Genomic DNA, 17,844 nt, shown 5'->3' with positions numbered 1-17,844 from the left:
TGTGTGTGTGTGTGTGTGTACCATCAAATCAGATCTGACTGGTACAGGAGGAGATTGCCCCTCTTTCTCCAGCAGAGTATCTGGTGGATTTGAACTGCCTGCCTCTGGGATTACAGTGCAGCTTCTTGCCACTAGGCCACCAGAGCTCCCTATATAAACCTTTTTGTGATATTAGAAATAGCAAACAACCTAATATCCAAAGTATGTTCTTTGGAGTTTAATGCAGCCTTCAATGACTTTACAAAAATTGATGATACAGTGAACCAAAAAGTTCACAAAACATGCTGTGTGATTTAATTGTACACATTAAGAAAAATAGGCATTTAAAAAGATCTTTCAAGTAAAATGCTAAGAGATTATTTTCTGGTAAAGGGCCTGGTTTATAAAGAGTTGCACGGATAACCCAGGTAGGAGTTTCAAATCTACCAGCTCCTGCAAGGAAGAAAAATGGGAGAGGCAGTAAAAGAAAGTTTTGCATGAAAAATAAAACTGAAATTTAAATTACAAACAGATGTAAACAAGGAATCTTTTAAGAGAAATTTAAGAAGTAAGACTTTTCAATATGTTGGACTAAGTACCTTTGATTCTTGATAGTAAAAGTTACTTAATTATTTCTGTCTGCAGATTTGCACAGTACTTAAGAGTAAATGTTATCCCTAAATATTCCTTCAACATTTGACTACTATGTGTTCTACAGAGGAGTTTATAAAATTTACATTCTAAAGTCATAGTGACAGAGTCCCTACATCCGTGGAGCTTTTAATTAAGTGTGGAAGTCAAGTAACATAATTCAGTTTTGGCCAACGTTTAGGGTTTAAATTATTTTGAGAGTAAAGATAACAGTTTAAGTAAGAAAACAGTAGACTAGAAGTGAGAATAACATAGGGGAAAGGCAATTCTGACATGAGTATTGCAGTCACGGACCAAGTGTATCAAGGGAAGGAGGGAATACATTGTGTGTGTGTGTGTGTGTGTGTGTGTGTGTGTGTGTGTGTGTGTGTCTGATTTTTTTATAAAATGAAACTGATGTGTTGTTATTTTAATGTGCTAAGAAAATTAGATTTCTTCCTGTACATTAAGAGAGCCGTCCAGTGTCTTTAAATAAAGGCAGTCAGGTGTACTAATGAGTCTGGAAGTAAATTCAAGCACATAAAAATTGTTAATAAGCATGGCCTGGTTATTATCAAAAATAATAAGAACAACTAGTTAATTCTTTAATTAAAGACACTCAAATTCCTTATCTTAATCTATATAATTACAGGTGGATCAAAAATTTAAGTAAAAAAAATAAGTAAATTATAATAAAAAACTTTATAAACTTTAATCTGGAAGATAAAATATTTATAAAACATAATAAATACATTCCTTAGAACATCGTAACCTACCACCACCATTAAATCAAAAGGTATACTCAATTTTTAAAATAGCAGAAAATAAGAAATGAGTATCTCATCATGGAAAAATTGTTGTTATTAGAAATATCGTCAAGTTGAGTACAACTCATAGTGACCCTATGAACAAGAAATCTGAACCCTGTCCTATCTTGTGCCTTCCTTACCGTGTCTGAAATACTTGAGCCCATTACTGCAGGTCACTGTGTCAGTCCATCTCATTGAGGATCTTCCTCTCTTTTTGCCATTCCACCACCATTCCTCCACCTGAGGACCCAAGAGGGAAACAACCAGTCCTTTTTGTACAGTGACTGTATATTCCTTCCATTTTTTCTTGTTATTGTTGTATGCTGTCGAATCTGATCCAACTGGCACAGGAGGAGATTGCCCCTCCTCCAGTGGAGCATCTGGTGGATTCGAGCCATACACCTTCGGGATTGCAGCATAGCTGCTTGCCACGAGGCCACCAGAGCTCTCTCCTTCCATATTTTTTCAGTGCTTCCTGGATCATTCAAGATTTTGTCCATAACATTTCTCAACTCGAGGCTTGAATTTGTTTTTCAGTTCTTTTAGCATGAGTAACACCAAGTAAGTACTTCCATTATTTTTTATTCTTCAACTCTAGCTCTTTACGTAGTCTTTTAACATACTTTGTCTTTTTGATCTGCCTATGAATTCTTCTGTTTAGCACTTTTACCCTTTTTTTTCCTCATCCAGGAATGAGGAAGATTCACTCTTTGTTCCTACATGCCATCTAGTCAACTGTGACTCATAGCAAATCCTATGAACAACAGATCTGAACGTTTCCCTAGCCTGTTCCTTCTTCACCATCTCTGATATAGTCAAATCCATAGTTACAGTCATTATGTTAGTCCATCTTGTTAGAGGTCTTCCTCTCTTTCTCTGAACTTCCACCTTTCCCAGTAATAATGTCCTTTTTTTCATGGACTGACCCCTTAAGTATGTGAGATGAAGTAAAACAATGGCATACAAATTTTCACCTACCAGACTGACAATAATTGAAAGTTCATTGAAATTTAAAACAAGTATTCTTCCTAAGTGGTAATGAAAGTATGTATTAGATTGCATATCTATATGGCTATTATTTCTAGAAAGTTAGGCTCATGTAAGATGTTCTAGCTTTCTATATTTTTTTTTCATTCATGTTTATTACTGGTATGTTACAGTTACTAACAAAAAGTATTATGGTACTACTTTAGGCAAAGTTACAAGAATCCATTGAATATGAAGACTTGGGGAAAAATAATTCCATTAAAACAATTGCACTAAACCTCAAGAAGTCAGATAGGTAAGTTTGGGTTAACTTGAAGCAAAATAATTAATCTAACAATTCCATGCAGAATGTTTGTACTCTGTAAGTGTAGCGTTTGTGTTTTAATTGGTCTGTTACCGTAAAATTACTTGTAGAAAAATGTACAGTGTGTCTTAGACAATCATCTAAAATGATCAAAGCCAAAAAAGATAACATTTAGATCTTTGTGTTATTGCCTCCTTAACAGCTCTTTTCTGGATTGGATAATTTTATTTGACTCATTTTAACCACAGTAATTGTTCTGTTGCCTGGGGGGAGTTTTGTAGTAAACATTAAAATGTCTGAAAGGCAAATGTTGAGCACCTTTACTCTGATTAGTCATTTCTATCTTCTGTGCTGACCTTCAGGTATTATCATGGTCCAACTCCAATCCAGTCACTACAGTATGCAACAAGTCAGGACATTATCAACTCTTTTCAAAGTATTAGACAAGAAATGGAAGCTTACACACCCAAACTAACTCAGGTACGTGGCATGTAATGTTTGAAGATCAGAGTTCCCACAAAACTAGATTGAACTATATACAGTTGGAATCATGTCTAAACATCTGTTTCTATTAAATTGATATTAGCTTTATAAACTTGATTTTTAAATTTTGTTTTTAAAACATGTCAGTTGCAGGAATCTTCATGAAGTCTTAGTCTTGGGGCTTGCAGACCTAAGCCTGTCAAAGTCAAGGCCATCCACACTGTTTCCAAACTTAGAGCTCAGTGTGGTTTAGGAGTAGGCTGGGCAGAAATTAATAGAGGTTCCCCATGAGGAATTCTGAATTCGCTCTGTATGTATGTTCATACACCCATTTGACCCTTCTTAAGCCACCGTTTGCCCATTGTTTGTACCTGAAAAGATATACAGCAATTGCATAGGCTGGCTGCTAATATGCATAGCTTAAGTCTCACATGGTTCTATGTGTGGAGCTTGCCACAGCATTAGTTGCTGAATTCTGGCAACCTCACAATATGCCCAGAAAAGATACCCTCAGAAAAGCATCTGTCCAGGAAAATTGGACATTGTTAAGAAAGAAATGTAACGCATAAATATTGATGTAAAAGGTATTGGCTAAATGAGATGTCTTAGCCCGGGACATTGTGAATCTGATAATCATATGATCTACTAAAGTGGGGGTGAAAAGGTGAAAAAAAAAAAGGGGTTGTTTTCATAATTAAAAAAGTCATTTCTAGAACCACAATAGATCCATCATGAAATACAATTTGGTGAGTGATAGGATAATATCCATACACATACAAGGAAGTCCAGTGAATACCACTATCATTTAAATATATGCACCGACAGCTAGAGCCGAAGAGGAATTGGGAGATATCTACCAACTTTTGCAGTCAGAGATCAATCAAAGATGCAAACAAGATGCATTGATAATAATGGGCAACTGGAATGCAAAAGTTGGGAACAGAGAAGAAGGATCAGTAGCTGGAAAACACGGGCTTGGTGACAGAAATGAGGCTGGAGACAGAATGATAGAATTCTGCACATTAATGATTTATTCATTGCAAATACCTTTTATAAGAAACAAACGTAGGCTATACACATGGATGGTATGCACAGGAATCAAATTGATTACATTTGTGGAAAGACAGCGGTGAAAACCAGGCCAGGTGCTGACTGTGGGACAGACCACTCGTGCAAGTTCAAGCTGAAGTTGAAGAAAATTAAATCACATCCACAGGAACCAAGATTTGACCTTAAGTCTATCCCACTCGAATTTCAAAACCATCTCAGGAACAGGTTTGAGACCTTGAGCACCAATGAGTGTAGACCAAATGACCTGTGGGAGGATATAAAAAATACCATCCATGAAGAATGTCATTGTCGTAGTTTATATTCTTTCTGTTAGTGTCAAAAGTAAGACTCTTTACACTCCGAACCTTGCCCACTTCTCTGGTCTTAGTTCTTCTCTTTCCCTTCCACGCACAAGCAATACTCCTCCTCCATTCTAGCCTAACACATTAGCTTAACACATAATCACCTCCCCTTCATACATCCTGTGCTTTTGTTCATTCTTCCGTTTTGCCCTTATCTTTAATTCTGCCCTGGAGGAACTACTCCTAAGTTAATTCTTCATTGCTCACCCTCTTTATTACAAACCTCAACATGTCCAGGGAGGCGTTGGTTACTAGTTGTTTTTCTTTTTTTTTTTTTTTTGGTTTTTATCCCCGTAAACACTTAAATCTGTAACCAAATTGACATGTCTATCACATTAAGGACTTAATTTCTTCCCCTCTATGTTTTATTCAAGGGCTAACACAATATTTGAGATGGATGAGTCTTAATCTTCATCCTGTTTAATCTGGAAATAATGTAATTCATAACTTTTTTGCTGTTAACAGCTGTGTGCAACCAGTCATGTAGATGATTATTCAGATATTCTTTGGTATGATAGATACTTCATATACCTTTTGGAAAAAGGCATCTTGGAGGTTACAGTTATCTTGCTCTTATGTCTTTCAATGGTTACAACCCCTCCACTGAAATTAACTTTTCAATTATGATTCTTTCTTGAATAAACAGCTCAAAATTAAAATTAGCAGCATCCATGATTCCATTTTTTACCTGATGGGTACAGTCAAGGGTGAACTTCACAACCTGCTTCTCTTTTTTCACCTCCTTTTGCCACCACTTCTTCACAGGTGCTGTGGCAACAGCAGAGTCAGAAAAAGCAGGACATAATTTCTTCCCATCCAAGTACTAACCAGGCCCAACCCTGCTTAGCCAGGACTGAATTTCTTAATTCTGATTTATTAAAATCTGAGATGTTTTTAAAATTTTTTTTCTGACCCACTTTGAGAGTAAATACAAGCATGATAATCCTTTCACTCCCAAATATTTCATATGCCAGAACAAATAATCCTCATAAAAATACAATTCCTAAATTAGCATTGTTAAGGTATTAGTACTTGCAGACAAGTCTTTCCCAAATGTCACCTTTATTGCAGAAGAAAAATTTTCTTTGTTCAGCAGCTGAGCCAGGATCCCACACCACACTTTGCTTTCATACCGTGTTAGTTCCTTTTAAAATGGTATAATTTTCCAGTTTTTATCCTTCATAACTTTGACATTTGGAAACCAATTTTCTTTTTTAATGTCCTTAATTGGGTTTTTTCTAACGTGATTGAGAAAGAAATGATGTGCCTTCTTCAGTGTGTTATGCAGTGTACAGGATTGCATATTCTTTGTCCCTTCACTGGTGATCTAACTTGAATCACTTGGTTAAAATGGCATGTAATTTGTTTCAGTACTACTATTTTTCTCTTTGTAATTAGTAAATATCATAGCTTGTAACTAGTAACTTTCAGATTATATCAATTTCCTACTTCCCATCAAACTTGTTGTTATGTGCCGTCGAGATAGCAACCCTATGTACAACAGCCCTAAACTCTGCTCTGCCTTGTGCCAGTCACGCGGTCTCTGACACTCCCATCCCAATTATCCCAGTCACTGAATCAATCCACCTCATAGAGGGCCTTCCCCTCCTGCACTGTCCCTCCACCCTACCAAGCATGATGTCCTTCTCCAGGGACCGGTCTCTTCTTCACAGCATGTCCAAAGTATGTTAGATGGAGCCTCAGAATCCTTGCCTCCAAGGATCCACCCAGTTTAACCCTTTGCAAGATGAATCTGTTTGTTTTCCTAGCAGTCCATGGTACCCTCAATACTCTTCTCCAGCACCACAGCTCAGAGGCATCAATTCTCCTTCTATCCTCCTTGGTCATTGTCCAACTCTCTGATGCATAACAAGTGATTGCGAAGACCATGGCTTGTATCAGACGCACCTTAGTCTCCAGAGAGACACCATTGCTCTTCAGTACTTTGGAGAGGTCCCTAACAGCAGACTTTCCCATGGCAATGCGCCTTTTAATTTCCTGGCTGCTGGTGCCAATACTGTTGACTATGGAGCCAAGCAAACTAAAGCTGAGCTGTGTAAATCTCAATCTCTTCACCATCCATCCTGATGCTGCCAATTGGTCCAGTGGTGAGAATCTTTGTCTTCTTGACATTGAGCCTCAATCCATATTGGAGGCTGCAGTCCTTGACCCTCTGCAACAGGTGCTTCAGGTCCTCTTCATTTTCAACAAGCAGGGTTGTGTCATCTGCATAACGCAGATTGTTGATAAATCGTCCACCAATCTTGACCACACATTTCTCCTCATAGAGCCCAGCCTCCCGGATAATCTGTTCTACATATAGGTTGAGAAATTATGGAGATAGGATGCATCCCTGGCGTACGCCCTTCCCAATTTTGAACCATGCAGTGTTCCCTTGCTCTACTCTGACGACTGCCTCCTGGTCCAAGTATAGGTTTCACATTAGAACAATCAAGTGTTCTGGGATTCCCATTCTTTTCAGAGTCAGCCATAGTTTGTTATGATCCACACAGTCAAACACCTGCGCTGGTCAATGAAACACAGACATTCCTCTGGTACTTCCTGCTTTCAGCTAAGATACATCTAATATCAGCTGCAATATCCCTAGTACCATGACCCCTTCTAAATCCAGCCTGGACTTCTGGAAGTTCTCTGCTGATGTTCTGTTCCAGTCATTTTTGGATAATCTCCAGTAGAATCTTGCTTGCATGTGAAATCAGTGAGATTGTCCTATAGTTTTCATTCTGTTGGTTCACCGTTCTTTGGGATGGGAACAAATATCGATCTCTTCCAGTCAGTTGGCCAAGTGGTGGTTCTCCAGATTTCTTGGCACGAACTTACATGCACTAATTATTTATCGCCCATGAGTAATTCTCATCTCATTTATTATGCTGATTCTCTATTTTTTCTTCCTCTCTACATTTGTCAATAGACATTCAGCTGAAAGAAGGGGCTTTCCCTTCTCCAATCGTTTATTCACATAAGTACGGATTCTTTTTTTCTTTTTTTTTAAATAAGTATGGATTCTTATGTGAGTTTATAGCTTATAATTGGTTGTAATTATGTACTGTAAAAATTGCCCTCCTGCCGGGGAAGGAGGGACAATCTCCTCCTGTACCAGTCAGATCTGATATGACGGTACACGCACAGAAAAGTAATTAAAAAAAAAAAACAAACACAAATTGCCCTATCTCTTCTTTAAGTTTTGAAAACTACATAACCACAAGCTTAGTCAAGATAATAGTTTCTATCACCCAGAAAACTGAGTATCCACAAAACGCTTCACACTTCCCAGTATGTGACTGCTGGAATTTTTTTGTTATTGTTGTTCATATTGTTGATTTAATATTCTCACTGCCTCATTGCTCTAGCTTTGGCCAGTGGGAGCCTTTTTGCTTGAAAAAGTAAATACATTTCTGCTATTTTGATTTTTCAGTTCCTATCAAGGGTATATGTATGTATAGTTATACAGTTAATTTTACTTTTAATGGTAAGAGTTCCAAAGTAAATTCACTTGTTGTTAAAGAACTTCTTAGACAAAAGATGTTTTGATGTGTGTGGATTTGCCAACGACCTGGCACCTGGTTAAGTGCCTGGCCTCAAACTGAATCATCGGTGGTCCAGCCCTCCTAGTCAATGCAAAAGAAAGATGAAGATGTGACCGTTTATTTCTACACAGATAATAGGTTCCTTAGGAACCCTAAGGAGCAGTTCTCCACCCTGTAGGATAGCTCTGAGCAGTAGCTACTTAGTGGCATCATGTAAATGATGGCTAAAGAGTTGCTGCTTTGTTTTTTGGGTTTTTTTTCTTTACTGATTCTGTGTTTCTGGCCTCATAGTGATTCATTCTAGTCATTATAAGTGATGTATTTGTACAGACATTTTACTTTTAAACAAAAATGCTAAATAATGCTGGAAAGGAGAAAAGTCCATTTCTGTGTCTTAATTTCTTTCAGGTTCTCTCAAGTAGTGCAGCCAGTAGTACCATCACAGCCCTGTCGCCTGGAGGAGCACTTATGCAGGGAGGGACACAGCAAGCCATAAACCGTACGTGCTGAGCCACTTCAACTACTGTCTCTGCTCTAAAGAGCCAGTTAGGATTGCTGACGTGGTTTTGGTTTTTCTTTGGAATGTGTCTTAAGGGTTTTTTTGTTTATAGGGTTTTTTATACATATCTTGAATCTCAAACTCCATCAAGTCAGAGCTGACTCACACTTAACACTCCTTGAAGTTTCCAAGGCTATAAATCACATTGCCTATCTCCCTTGGATCAAGTGGAAAATTAACACCATCAAAAAAACACAGTCTTTGGGGTAGCCATGCACCTCTATGGCCAGTGCTACCAGAGCTCCCTTTTTATTCTTTATAGATAACTGAAATATATGAGATAAGAACATAAGGTTTTTTTTGTTTTTTATTTTATGTGCTTGTACCGTCAAATCAGATCTGACTGGTACAGGAGGATATTGCGCCTCCTTCTCCGGCAGAGCATCTGGTGGACTCGAACTGTGCTCCTCTGGGATTGCAGTGCAGCTTCTTGCCACTAGGCCACCAGAGCTCCCCAAGAACATAAGTTTTAATGTCACAAGCAGTAGAATATTGTTAGTCTGGTATATCAGTAATAGCGGGTTTGGTTTTTTTTGTTGTTGGTTTTTTTTGTTTTTGTTTTTATTCCCCTGCCTTTTATAATTAGAAAGTTCCTTAAAAGTGCCAAGTAATTGTAAATATGGTGATCTCTCAACCATAGAGCCAATAACTTATCTCAGGCTAGCATATCTTGATTTGCTGTTAGTAAAATGTACATGTTCTAGTTTAGTTTCTTGGTTGGTCAGTTTGCAAGAAACTGTGTATATGAAATTAGCATTTAATTCATGGACCTCTTCCTTTGCAGAGATGGTGCCAAATGACATTCAGTCAGAATTGAAACATCTATATGTGGCTGTTGGAGAACTTTTACGGGACTTCTGGTCCTGCTTTCCTGTTAATACACCATTCCTAGAAGAAAAGGTCAGAACCTTTCCAGGCTGCCACCTGTTTGGGTAGTGTAAACTGTTGCTGTGTGCATTTAGTCCCAGTTCTGAGCATACCTAGGTCAGAGAGTAGAACTGCCTGTTAGTTTTCTGTGCTGCACGCTTTACAGAAATGGATTGCCAGATCTTGGCTTCTGTTGAGTGGTTGATGGATTCAAATGATTGACCTTTCTGTTAGCAGCTGAGAGCTTTAGCCATTGGGCCACTGCAACTCCTTTAAATTCTCACATTCCTGTGACCTAGTGGCAAGAAGCTGTATTGCAATCCCAGAGGTACACAGTTCGAATCCACTAGATGCTCTGCTAGAAAAGGAGGGGCAATTTCCTGTACCAGTCAGATGGTATGTGGTACATACATAAAAAAATAATGACATTTTAAAAAAACCCAAAAACAAAAATGGGAAAAAAAAGTTTAATATGGTTTTTTTTATCATAATACATTTCTCTTATAAGGGCTTAACATTTTATGCATACACAGAAAATAACACAGGAGAATATTAATTATAAACTATAGTGTTAGCAATGAATTTTAAGTGATAGGCTAAAATAACACATTTTATTTCATTTTAATTTTTTTTTCTTTAGCAACTAACAGTATCTTTCTTTGTCATGGAAATTTTTAGCTTGCTTTCTTTTGTGTGTGTATGTGTGTGTGTGTGTGTACACCATTGAATCGGATCTGACTGGTACAGGAGGAGATTGCCCCTGAAATTTTTAGCTTTTAAGAAAACTTTTACATCTCCTAGGTATTTGTTTCTAGTGTTGGTAAATCCAATTAATGTTTTCTTTAGATTAATCTTCCTTTATAGAAGGTAGTGCTTTTGTCTTAGTGTCTTGATAGTTTCTTTGTATAGTTTCTTTATAACCTATATTTCTGCCATCTTTTTTTAGGTAGTGAAGATGAAAAGTAATTTGGAACGATTCCAGGTTACGAAGCTCTGCCCATTCCAAGAAAAAATTAGGAGACAGTATTTAAGCACAAATGTAAGGCACAGCCTGGGTTTTTTTCTGTGCATAGTAAAATTCTGACATTAACTTTGCTTTTTGTGTAGATGGATAGGAAATCTGTTTTTTAACTGTAAAATACTCATTTGAACAAGTGTATGAAATAGGGGTGTGTTTGTGTTTGTGTGTGTGTATGTGTGTGTGTGTGTGTATAAAAAATAACTTTTTTTTTTAACATGGCTCTTTTCAGTTTATTGTATGAAAGAATTACACTAGTCCAAGCTAAAAGTGGACCCCAATTGGTTACATTATACAAGCTGTGAATTTTTAAACTTGGACAAGGGACAAAAGGGACATTTTTTTACTCAGTGCAAGTAAATCCTCTCTTAAGCTTCAGTGAGCCACAAACACTTAAAACCCATGAACCTTCAGCTGGGCATCCTCAGCCAGTCCAATCTCTACAAGGAACTGGCATATGTTCTTGTGCTGGTCACTCTGTGGCTGAATTACTTCTCCATATTCTGGATGCTCATTTACAGTACCATTGCAGGCAAACTACTTCTTAAGTACTAGTTTCTTTTTATCATACTCATCAGCAATCCCTTGGACAGTTGTTAAGGGTCTTCCTGCTGTTTCTCTGTTGAATTCTTATATGGATATAATCCTCAGTCCCAGCAAGAGTGGAGGTCCTGGATAATGGACATATAATAGGATTCCTTTTCCTCAGTGGAAACAGCCTGTGGAAGACCATGTTAGGAGAAGACGGTGGGCGGTCAGAGTGACAGGAAGCAAAGGGGCTTGAGGGGAAGGCAGCTGAGTCCTCGGCGGCAGCTCAGTGATTGAGCCCTTAAGTGACTTTTTAAAGTGATGCCTGTGTACTTGCCAGTCAAACTAAGAAATAGAACAGTGCTTGTACCCATAGATATTCTCGAGTGCCTCCTTCTGATTGCGAATTTCATTCTCCATGGGCTGCAAGTGATAACCATTTCCCATGATTTTTTTTAATATCTTTGCATATATATGTATATATTTCTAAACTATATGTTATTTATGTTTAAAATCTAAGTAGTAAGCACAAGCCTAGCAGCGTAAGTAAAAAGCAGTTTTTCTGGTCTAGTACATTAAATTGAACAATCTCTTGATTTTCATCTGACTTCCATTTCCCTGATTGGTTTCTGTAGGGAAGTCAGTGGTTAAACTACTGTGTGATCCCTGTTGCTTTGGGCCCGTGATTTTTTTTTATTAGTTTTGTGTGTGTGTGTGTGTGTACCACCAAATCTGATCCAACTGGTGCAGGAGGAGATTGCCGCTCCCTTCTCCAGCGGAGCGTCTGGTGGATCCAAACCGTGGGCCCATGACCTTTTTTCCCCTTTTTTTTTTAAAAAAAAAAAACAAACTTCTTTTTTAATTAATTTTCATGAACATTTATAGAGATTTTGGGTTTCCATTCATTCATTATTGTATTTGTCTCCCTGCCCACTCCTCCCCCCAATTCGCTCTTGGAAAAGTAAAAGAAAAATTCTTTCATTGTTATACAATCCCTGGACCCAGGTTCACTCCTCTATGCAGCCTTCATTCTGGACTCCTGTCAAGATAATAATAACGAATTATATATCGCTTTTAAACAGTTCTCTCTCTCCTCTGTTTCAGTGCAGTGTACATATGTGATCCCTCTTTCTCAGTCTCCCCCCCCAACCCCGATGTTAGTCCCATTTTACAACAGTGGCATTATGCAGTATCTGTCCCTTTGTGACTGAGATATTTCACTCAGCATAATGTCCTCAGGGTCATCCATTTAGAATAATATTTCATTACTTCCTTATTTTTCAGTGCAGCATAGTACTCTATTATGTCAGTATACCACTGCTTCTCTATCCATTTGTTTGTTTATGGGCACTTAGGTTGTTTCCAACTCTTTGCTGTTGTGAACAAAGCCGCAGTGAACATGGGTGTGCATACATCTGCTTGGGTGGCAGTTACAGTTTTTCTAGGGTATATTCCCAGCAGTGGAATTGCTGGGTCAAATGTTATTTCTATTTGCAGCTTTTGGGGAAAGTGCCATACTGCCTTCCATAGTGGTTGCATCATTTTACACTTCCACAAACAGTGAATAAGGGTTTCAGTTTCTCCACAGCCTCGCCGGCGTAAGTCCCTTATCTGACGTGTCATTACCAAATATTATTTCACAGTCTGTGGCTTCCCTTTTTACCCTGTTGGAGAAGTTTTTGGATATGCATAGGGATTTGATTCTCAGAAGGTCCCATTCGTCTATTTTGTCTTCTCCTGGTTGTAGATGGGCCCATGATTTTTTACATTGTTTTTTGTTTTGTTTTGACATTGTTTTTGAAGCAAGACTAGAGCAACTAAGCAAGTTCTCCCAGACATGGCTTTAATAATAAGATTGCAAGAAAAGACATTTTTATGATTAAAAGATGAAAATTCTTCATCAGTAAGAATTTCACTAAGTATTTACTCCCTAGTGTTAGCTGCAGTCAGAAAAAGTTACTTGTAATGTCTCCCTCCTGATGGGTAAAGGTGGCAGATAGGTTTCAGTTTATGTATCTTCTCGTTTGGTTGAACTACCAGGAGGATATGATGTTCATCTCTTTTTAATGTTTTTCTACAGCCACCCTTGCCCATCAGACAAATTTGATAATTTCCAAAGTGAAGTTATTGTTGTTTTGTGGTGTTGAATCAGAATCTTGTCATAACTAACCCTCTAGTGCCTTTTCAAAGACTGTAAATCACACCGGAGGATACTGCCCATCTTTCTCCCTCAGAGTAGCTGGTGGATTCAAAACCTTTGGATTGGCAGCACCACTTACCACTAACCTCCCATAGCTGCTAGTTAACATAGCATCAAAATTATGAAAAAACAGAAATGATAAATCAGATTTTAATTATAATTTTGTATTTCAAATTGAACCTGAGTCATTGACATCCTAAAACTTACCCTGATGTCCTTTCATTTCCCACCTACCTACCATGTAAACACTGTCATCGTCCCCCCAAAGAAGCAAATATAATTAGAAACTTTCTTTATCAAGAGTCTTGTCAGATAGAAACCAGTATAAAATAAAATTTTTTAAAAAGTTTTGTCAGTTCACATAGTTCTGTTGACTTCTAAGAGAAAGCAATATTCTTCTCCACAAATGCTTTATAATTCTGGCCTAATTGTGCCACACATTGGAATAATCTAGATTTTCTGTAGTTTACCAAGTTAAATTGAAATTCTAAAATACTAGAGCTGGAAAATTTCCTAGAGAAAGAATATCTAAAAGTGCTTCACAAAATTGACTCTGCATCATAATCAACTGCTTGAGCTTCAGAACATTTCCGGGTCTCATCCCCAGACCTGCGACTGACTCATTTTTTCCAAGCATTCTAATAGATAATATTGATGCCATAATATTGATGCCACTGTCTGACATGACACTGGCCAACTAATGTTTAAATCTAGAAATCATCAGTCTCCTTAAGCCCCTTCATTTAGCTAGAGACTGCTGACCTAAGAGCATAGTTATGATGTCCATATAAATAGACAAATATTACATACCACACAGGACAGGTTCATATTCAGCCTCTAAAGCACCCCAACACCCATTTCTATATAGCACATGTCTGATAGTGCTTCTCAGAAGGTTTGCATATTGCTTCTTTGAGGAAATGCAAATGAGCTTGGAAAGTATACTCTTGAAAGAGCGCCAGATTTTAATGAGAAGCATTAACTTCTCCAGTCTTCACCAGTTGTTGCTTACTTGTCCTGCTGTGTTTTACAGTTGGTAAGTCACATAGAAGAGATGCTCCAGACAGCGTACAACAAGTTCCACACGTGGCAGTCACGGCGCATGCTGAAGAAAACGTGAAGCGCACCCATGGATCTCACAGTTTTATGAGATTCAGAGAAAAACGATCTGCAGTGACTCTGGACACCTGACCTACAGAAGTGCAGATCATCATACAGAAGTTACCAGAACCATCTGCATCATGTGGACTTTTGGAGCTGATGCATATTGTACTTGCACATTGTGAAGTGAGAGGAAGAAAGGGGCTGTGATTAAACTAATAGCGGGGAGGTAACTTAAGACAGAACCAAAATGATCTAAGTTGCAAATATATATAAAATATATATATTTAAAAAGACACTGTTTACTGCAGTTACTCAGGAACTGCTTTTGATTCACATTAAGCTGCTTTCAGAAATTTAAAACAAAAAACCCACACTTTTTATAAAGGGTGCATTGATAAAATCTGAGGTTTTTATCTTTTGTTTTCCTGTGTAAATGTTTTTCCTCAGTTAATGGCACAGGGTAGCTTGTTAAGTATTTCTCCTTCATCTTCCATCTGGATCCTCAAGTTTTACAGAATTCTAGTAGTATTTACATCAGCAAGTTAAATACTTCAAAGCAGAGGGAGACTGTTGTAGTCAGAAGACATCATTGGTCCTGTGTTTCCTACGGAAATAAGAGAAAAAATATTGCACTGAATGTTTGTGGTTTAGGGTCCCTATATGACAAAGAGGGAACATATTTGCAGAAAACTGCGTGAGTTTTTTTTATGCAGAATTTTGTCAGAAGACAATGGCGCTGCATGTTTTTGTTTGAGTGCAAATGTACATTGCTAAGACTTTTTTAAGATGGCATGTGCTTTGAAAAGAGGAAAATGCATTTTTAAGAGTTTAAAAAATCTTATGAGTGAGAAATATAAGAAAGCTTACTTATTTTCACCTCTTTAGATGAAATAAAAGATGTTTGTCATATCTTCTCCAGTCTCTGTTAACTAACTGTCTTTGGCGAATCGATAATCAATGCATAGTGACTAAAAAGCCTAAATGCAAAACAAAGAAATATATGCTATATTTTCTGGATTCTGTGCCATATTTTGTTCCTAATGGTATCAATTTAACTGTTTTATCTAAGACTTAAAATGTATTAAAAAAATTACACAAAGAAAAGTAAAACTTTTTTAGATATCCTTTCTGACTAACACATCTTGTGGTTTCTCATGTGTGGTGTTTACTTGGGTGGGTTACTAGTTCTTTTTTAAAGCCATTACTATAAGTTGGTTGTCTTTCAGAGGAGCTCTGGTGACGCACTGGGTTAAGCACTAACTACTAATCAGAAGGTCAGCCATTTGGACCCACTAGCCATTGCAGTCGCTCCCATATATTTACAACCTCCAAAACCCTTTAAGGCACTTCTCTGTCCTGTAGGATCACTCTAAGTTGGAATTGGCTCAGTTACAGTGATTTGGTGGTTTGGGGTTATATTTCAGCCTCATTCTTTTCCTGCTGCTTCAATTCAATATAATTGTACATAATTACTAAGGCTTTGTATATTTCATTTACATACCGTATTTTACAAAATGTTATCAAATGCATTCTTTCATGAGTACCACAACAAATAAATTCTTTCTGTTCCACAATGGAGCAGAAAGAAAAATATGGAAGAGTATAGGGGTCAAGAAGGATAAATGTAAGCATAAAATAGTCTATTGAATGTTGTTCAAAAGTGATAAATATTTTTAAAAAGTGATAAATATAATGACACCCAAAGAAGACAATTAGAGCAGTCTTCTAAAGAAGATAACTTTTTTATCTAAGAATTGAAGAGTTGAATAGGAGTTTACGGAGTAAGGAAGAAACTAATTTAGCCTTCTAATTTAGCAGAAGCCCTTTGAGGGCTTGAAAACCCCTAGTGTGGTAAGGGACCTAGAAGAATGTGTTAGGTTGGAGGAAGTGAAGATGTCCTCAAACTGATTGTGTAACCAAGACTCAAGAAGTGAAAGAATAAAAGGTCATCTCACCAGAGATGGCTCTTACTGTTCTGTCTAGCTTGCATATGAGATAATGCAAGCCCTAATTTCCTCCTGTGGCTCCATTTTCCTTGTGGAGAATAATAATGGCTGGTGATGGAGGACAGCTATTAAACCAGGCTTCTCAGTGCACTTTACTAATCTCACTTTGATCTTGATACTAATGAGGCAGGTAGATGCTACAGAGTTACTGTATAAGCAGCAAATGGATTTACAGAATAAGTAACTTGCCCAAATTCTCACAGCCAGTATATGGCAGAGCTGCTATTTTACTGAAGTGACTGAAATGGGGAAGCATTTATTCTCCGGCAGGTGGTTACTTGCCCTGGATTTTCCTTTGCTGTCATTCTTGCCTCTTGACTCCTGTGTTGTGACAAATCACTTTATGGGATTATTCTGCCAACTAGGTTCCACTAACCCAGGACTACAAAATAAAATTGAATGCAAGTATTTTCTAAAAAGCAGAATCACAGACACTCTGCAGGAGGAGGAAGGACAATCTCCTGTATCAATCAGATCCAATTTGACGGTACACACACAAAAATAATTTAAAAAAATAAAGGCAGAATCAGTAGGCAGTTTTGAACTTGCTTCCGTAAAAGCATATTGTGAATCCTAACCTCTGTATCTGTGGTTTTAAATCCCCTGGTAGTCCTGCTGATGTAAATAGGTCAGGATTCCTAATCCATCAGGTGCTCTACAGGAAAAAAATACCGCAGTCTATTTTCATGAAGATTTACACTCTTGGAAACCTAGTTCAGCTGTATCCTGGGAGGTAGAATGAAGTTTATTTTTTATTCTAATCCTATTGAGAAATGGATTCTCTCTCTTAACAAGACAACAAGCAAGCAGAGATGGGGAAGGGTGCCATACCACATACCACCAAGAAACCTAGGAATAAAAGCCTGCCGTCTCTCCAACCAACACCTTAGAGTCTGCACCCCATTAAGGAGCTGCGCCTTTCTAATCCACTGCTCTGAGGGAAAAAGATGTACGATCTCCTCCTGTGCTGTTTACCTAGTACCTCTGAAAACCCTCTGGAGGGTCAGTTCTGAATGGATTCCACTGGACAGCACATAACTGAGAAGATACATTTTTGTTATTGTTGAAGACCCTCAGCCAGACAGGCTCAATGAAGTGATTGTGAGTACAGAGCAGGCATTGTTTCATCCCTTTGTGTGTAGACTTGATGGGAGTCAGACCCAAGTAGATGGCACCCAACAATCCCATTTGTGGTATTTATGTTACAGCAGCACAAAGACACCCTGCAAGATGAGGAGGTTGTTTTGGGATATCAACTTCAGTCTGGAAAACAAGAATATTATCTATATCTAGAATAGATGCTATACCAATTGACATATTTCAGCTAACAGATGCTGCCCTGGACGTGCTCACCAAGTTGTGCCAAGAAACCTGGAGAACAACCACTTGGCCAACTGACTGGAAGAGATC

General features: G+C 37.9%; 1 protein-coding gene across 1 annotated transcript in view; it reads left to right on the top strand.

Annotated features, from left to right (window-relative positions):
• The window catches only part of GTF2H1 (general transcription factor IIH, polypeptide 1, 62kDa), a 28,901-nt gene extending 14,270 nt beyond the window's left edge, over window positions 1-14,631 (top strand). Inside the window, exons 8-13 of the mRNA XM_006892027.1 lie at window positions 2,612-2,700; window positions 3,072-3,189; window positions 8,561-8,651; window positions 9,496-9,611; window positions 10,525-10,617; window positions 14,358-14,631. Of these exons, the coding sequence (XP_006892089.1) occupies window positions 2,612-2,700; window positions 3,072-3,189; window positions 8,561-8,651; window positions 9,496-9,611; window positions 10,525-10,617; window positions 14,358-14,444 (594 nt within the window). The 3' untranslated portion in view covers window positions 14,445-14,631. The remainder of the gene's footprint in view (window positions 1-2,611; window positions 2,701-3,071; window positions 3,190-8,560; window positions 8,652-9,495; window positions 9,612-10,524; window positions 10,618-14,357) is intronic.
• Window positions 14,632-17,844: the final 3,213 nt, after the last annotated feature.

The sequence above is a fragment of the Elephantulus edwardii genome, unplaced genomic scaffold, assembly GCF_000299155.1.
Source record: "Elephantulus edwardii isolate Elephantulus edwardi_28Jun2011 unplaced genomic scaffold, EleEdw1.0 scaffold00109, whole genome shotgun sequence".
NCBI classification, from domain to species: Eukaryota; Metazoa; Chordata; class Mammalia; order Macroscelidea; family Macroscelididae; genus Elephantulus; species Elephantulus edwardii.
Note: the sequence above shows the minus strand (reverse complement) of the source record. Positions and strands in the feature narration are given on the sequence as shown.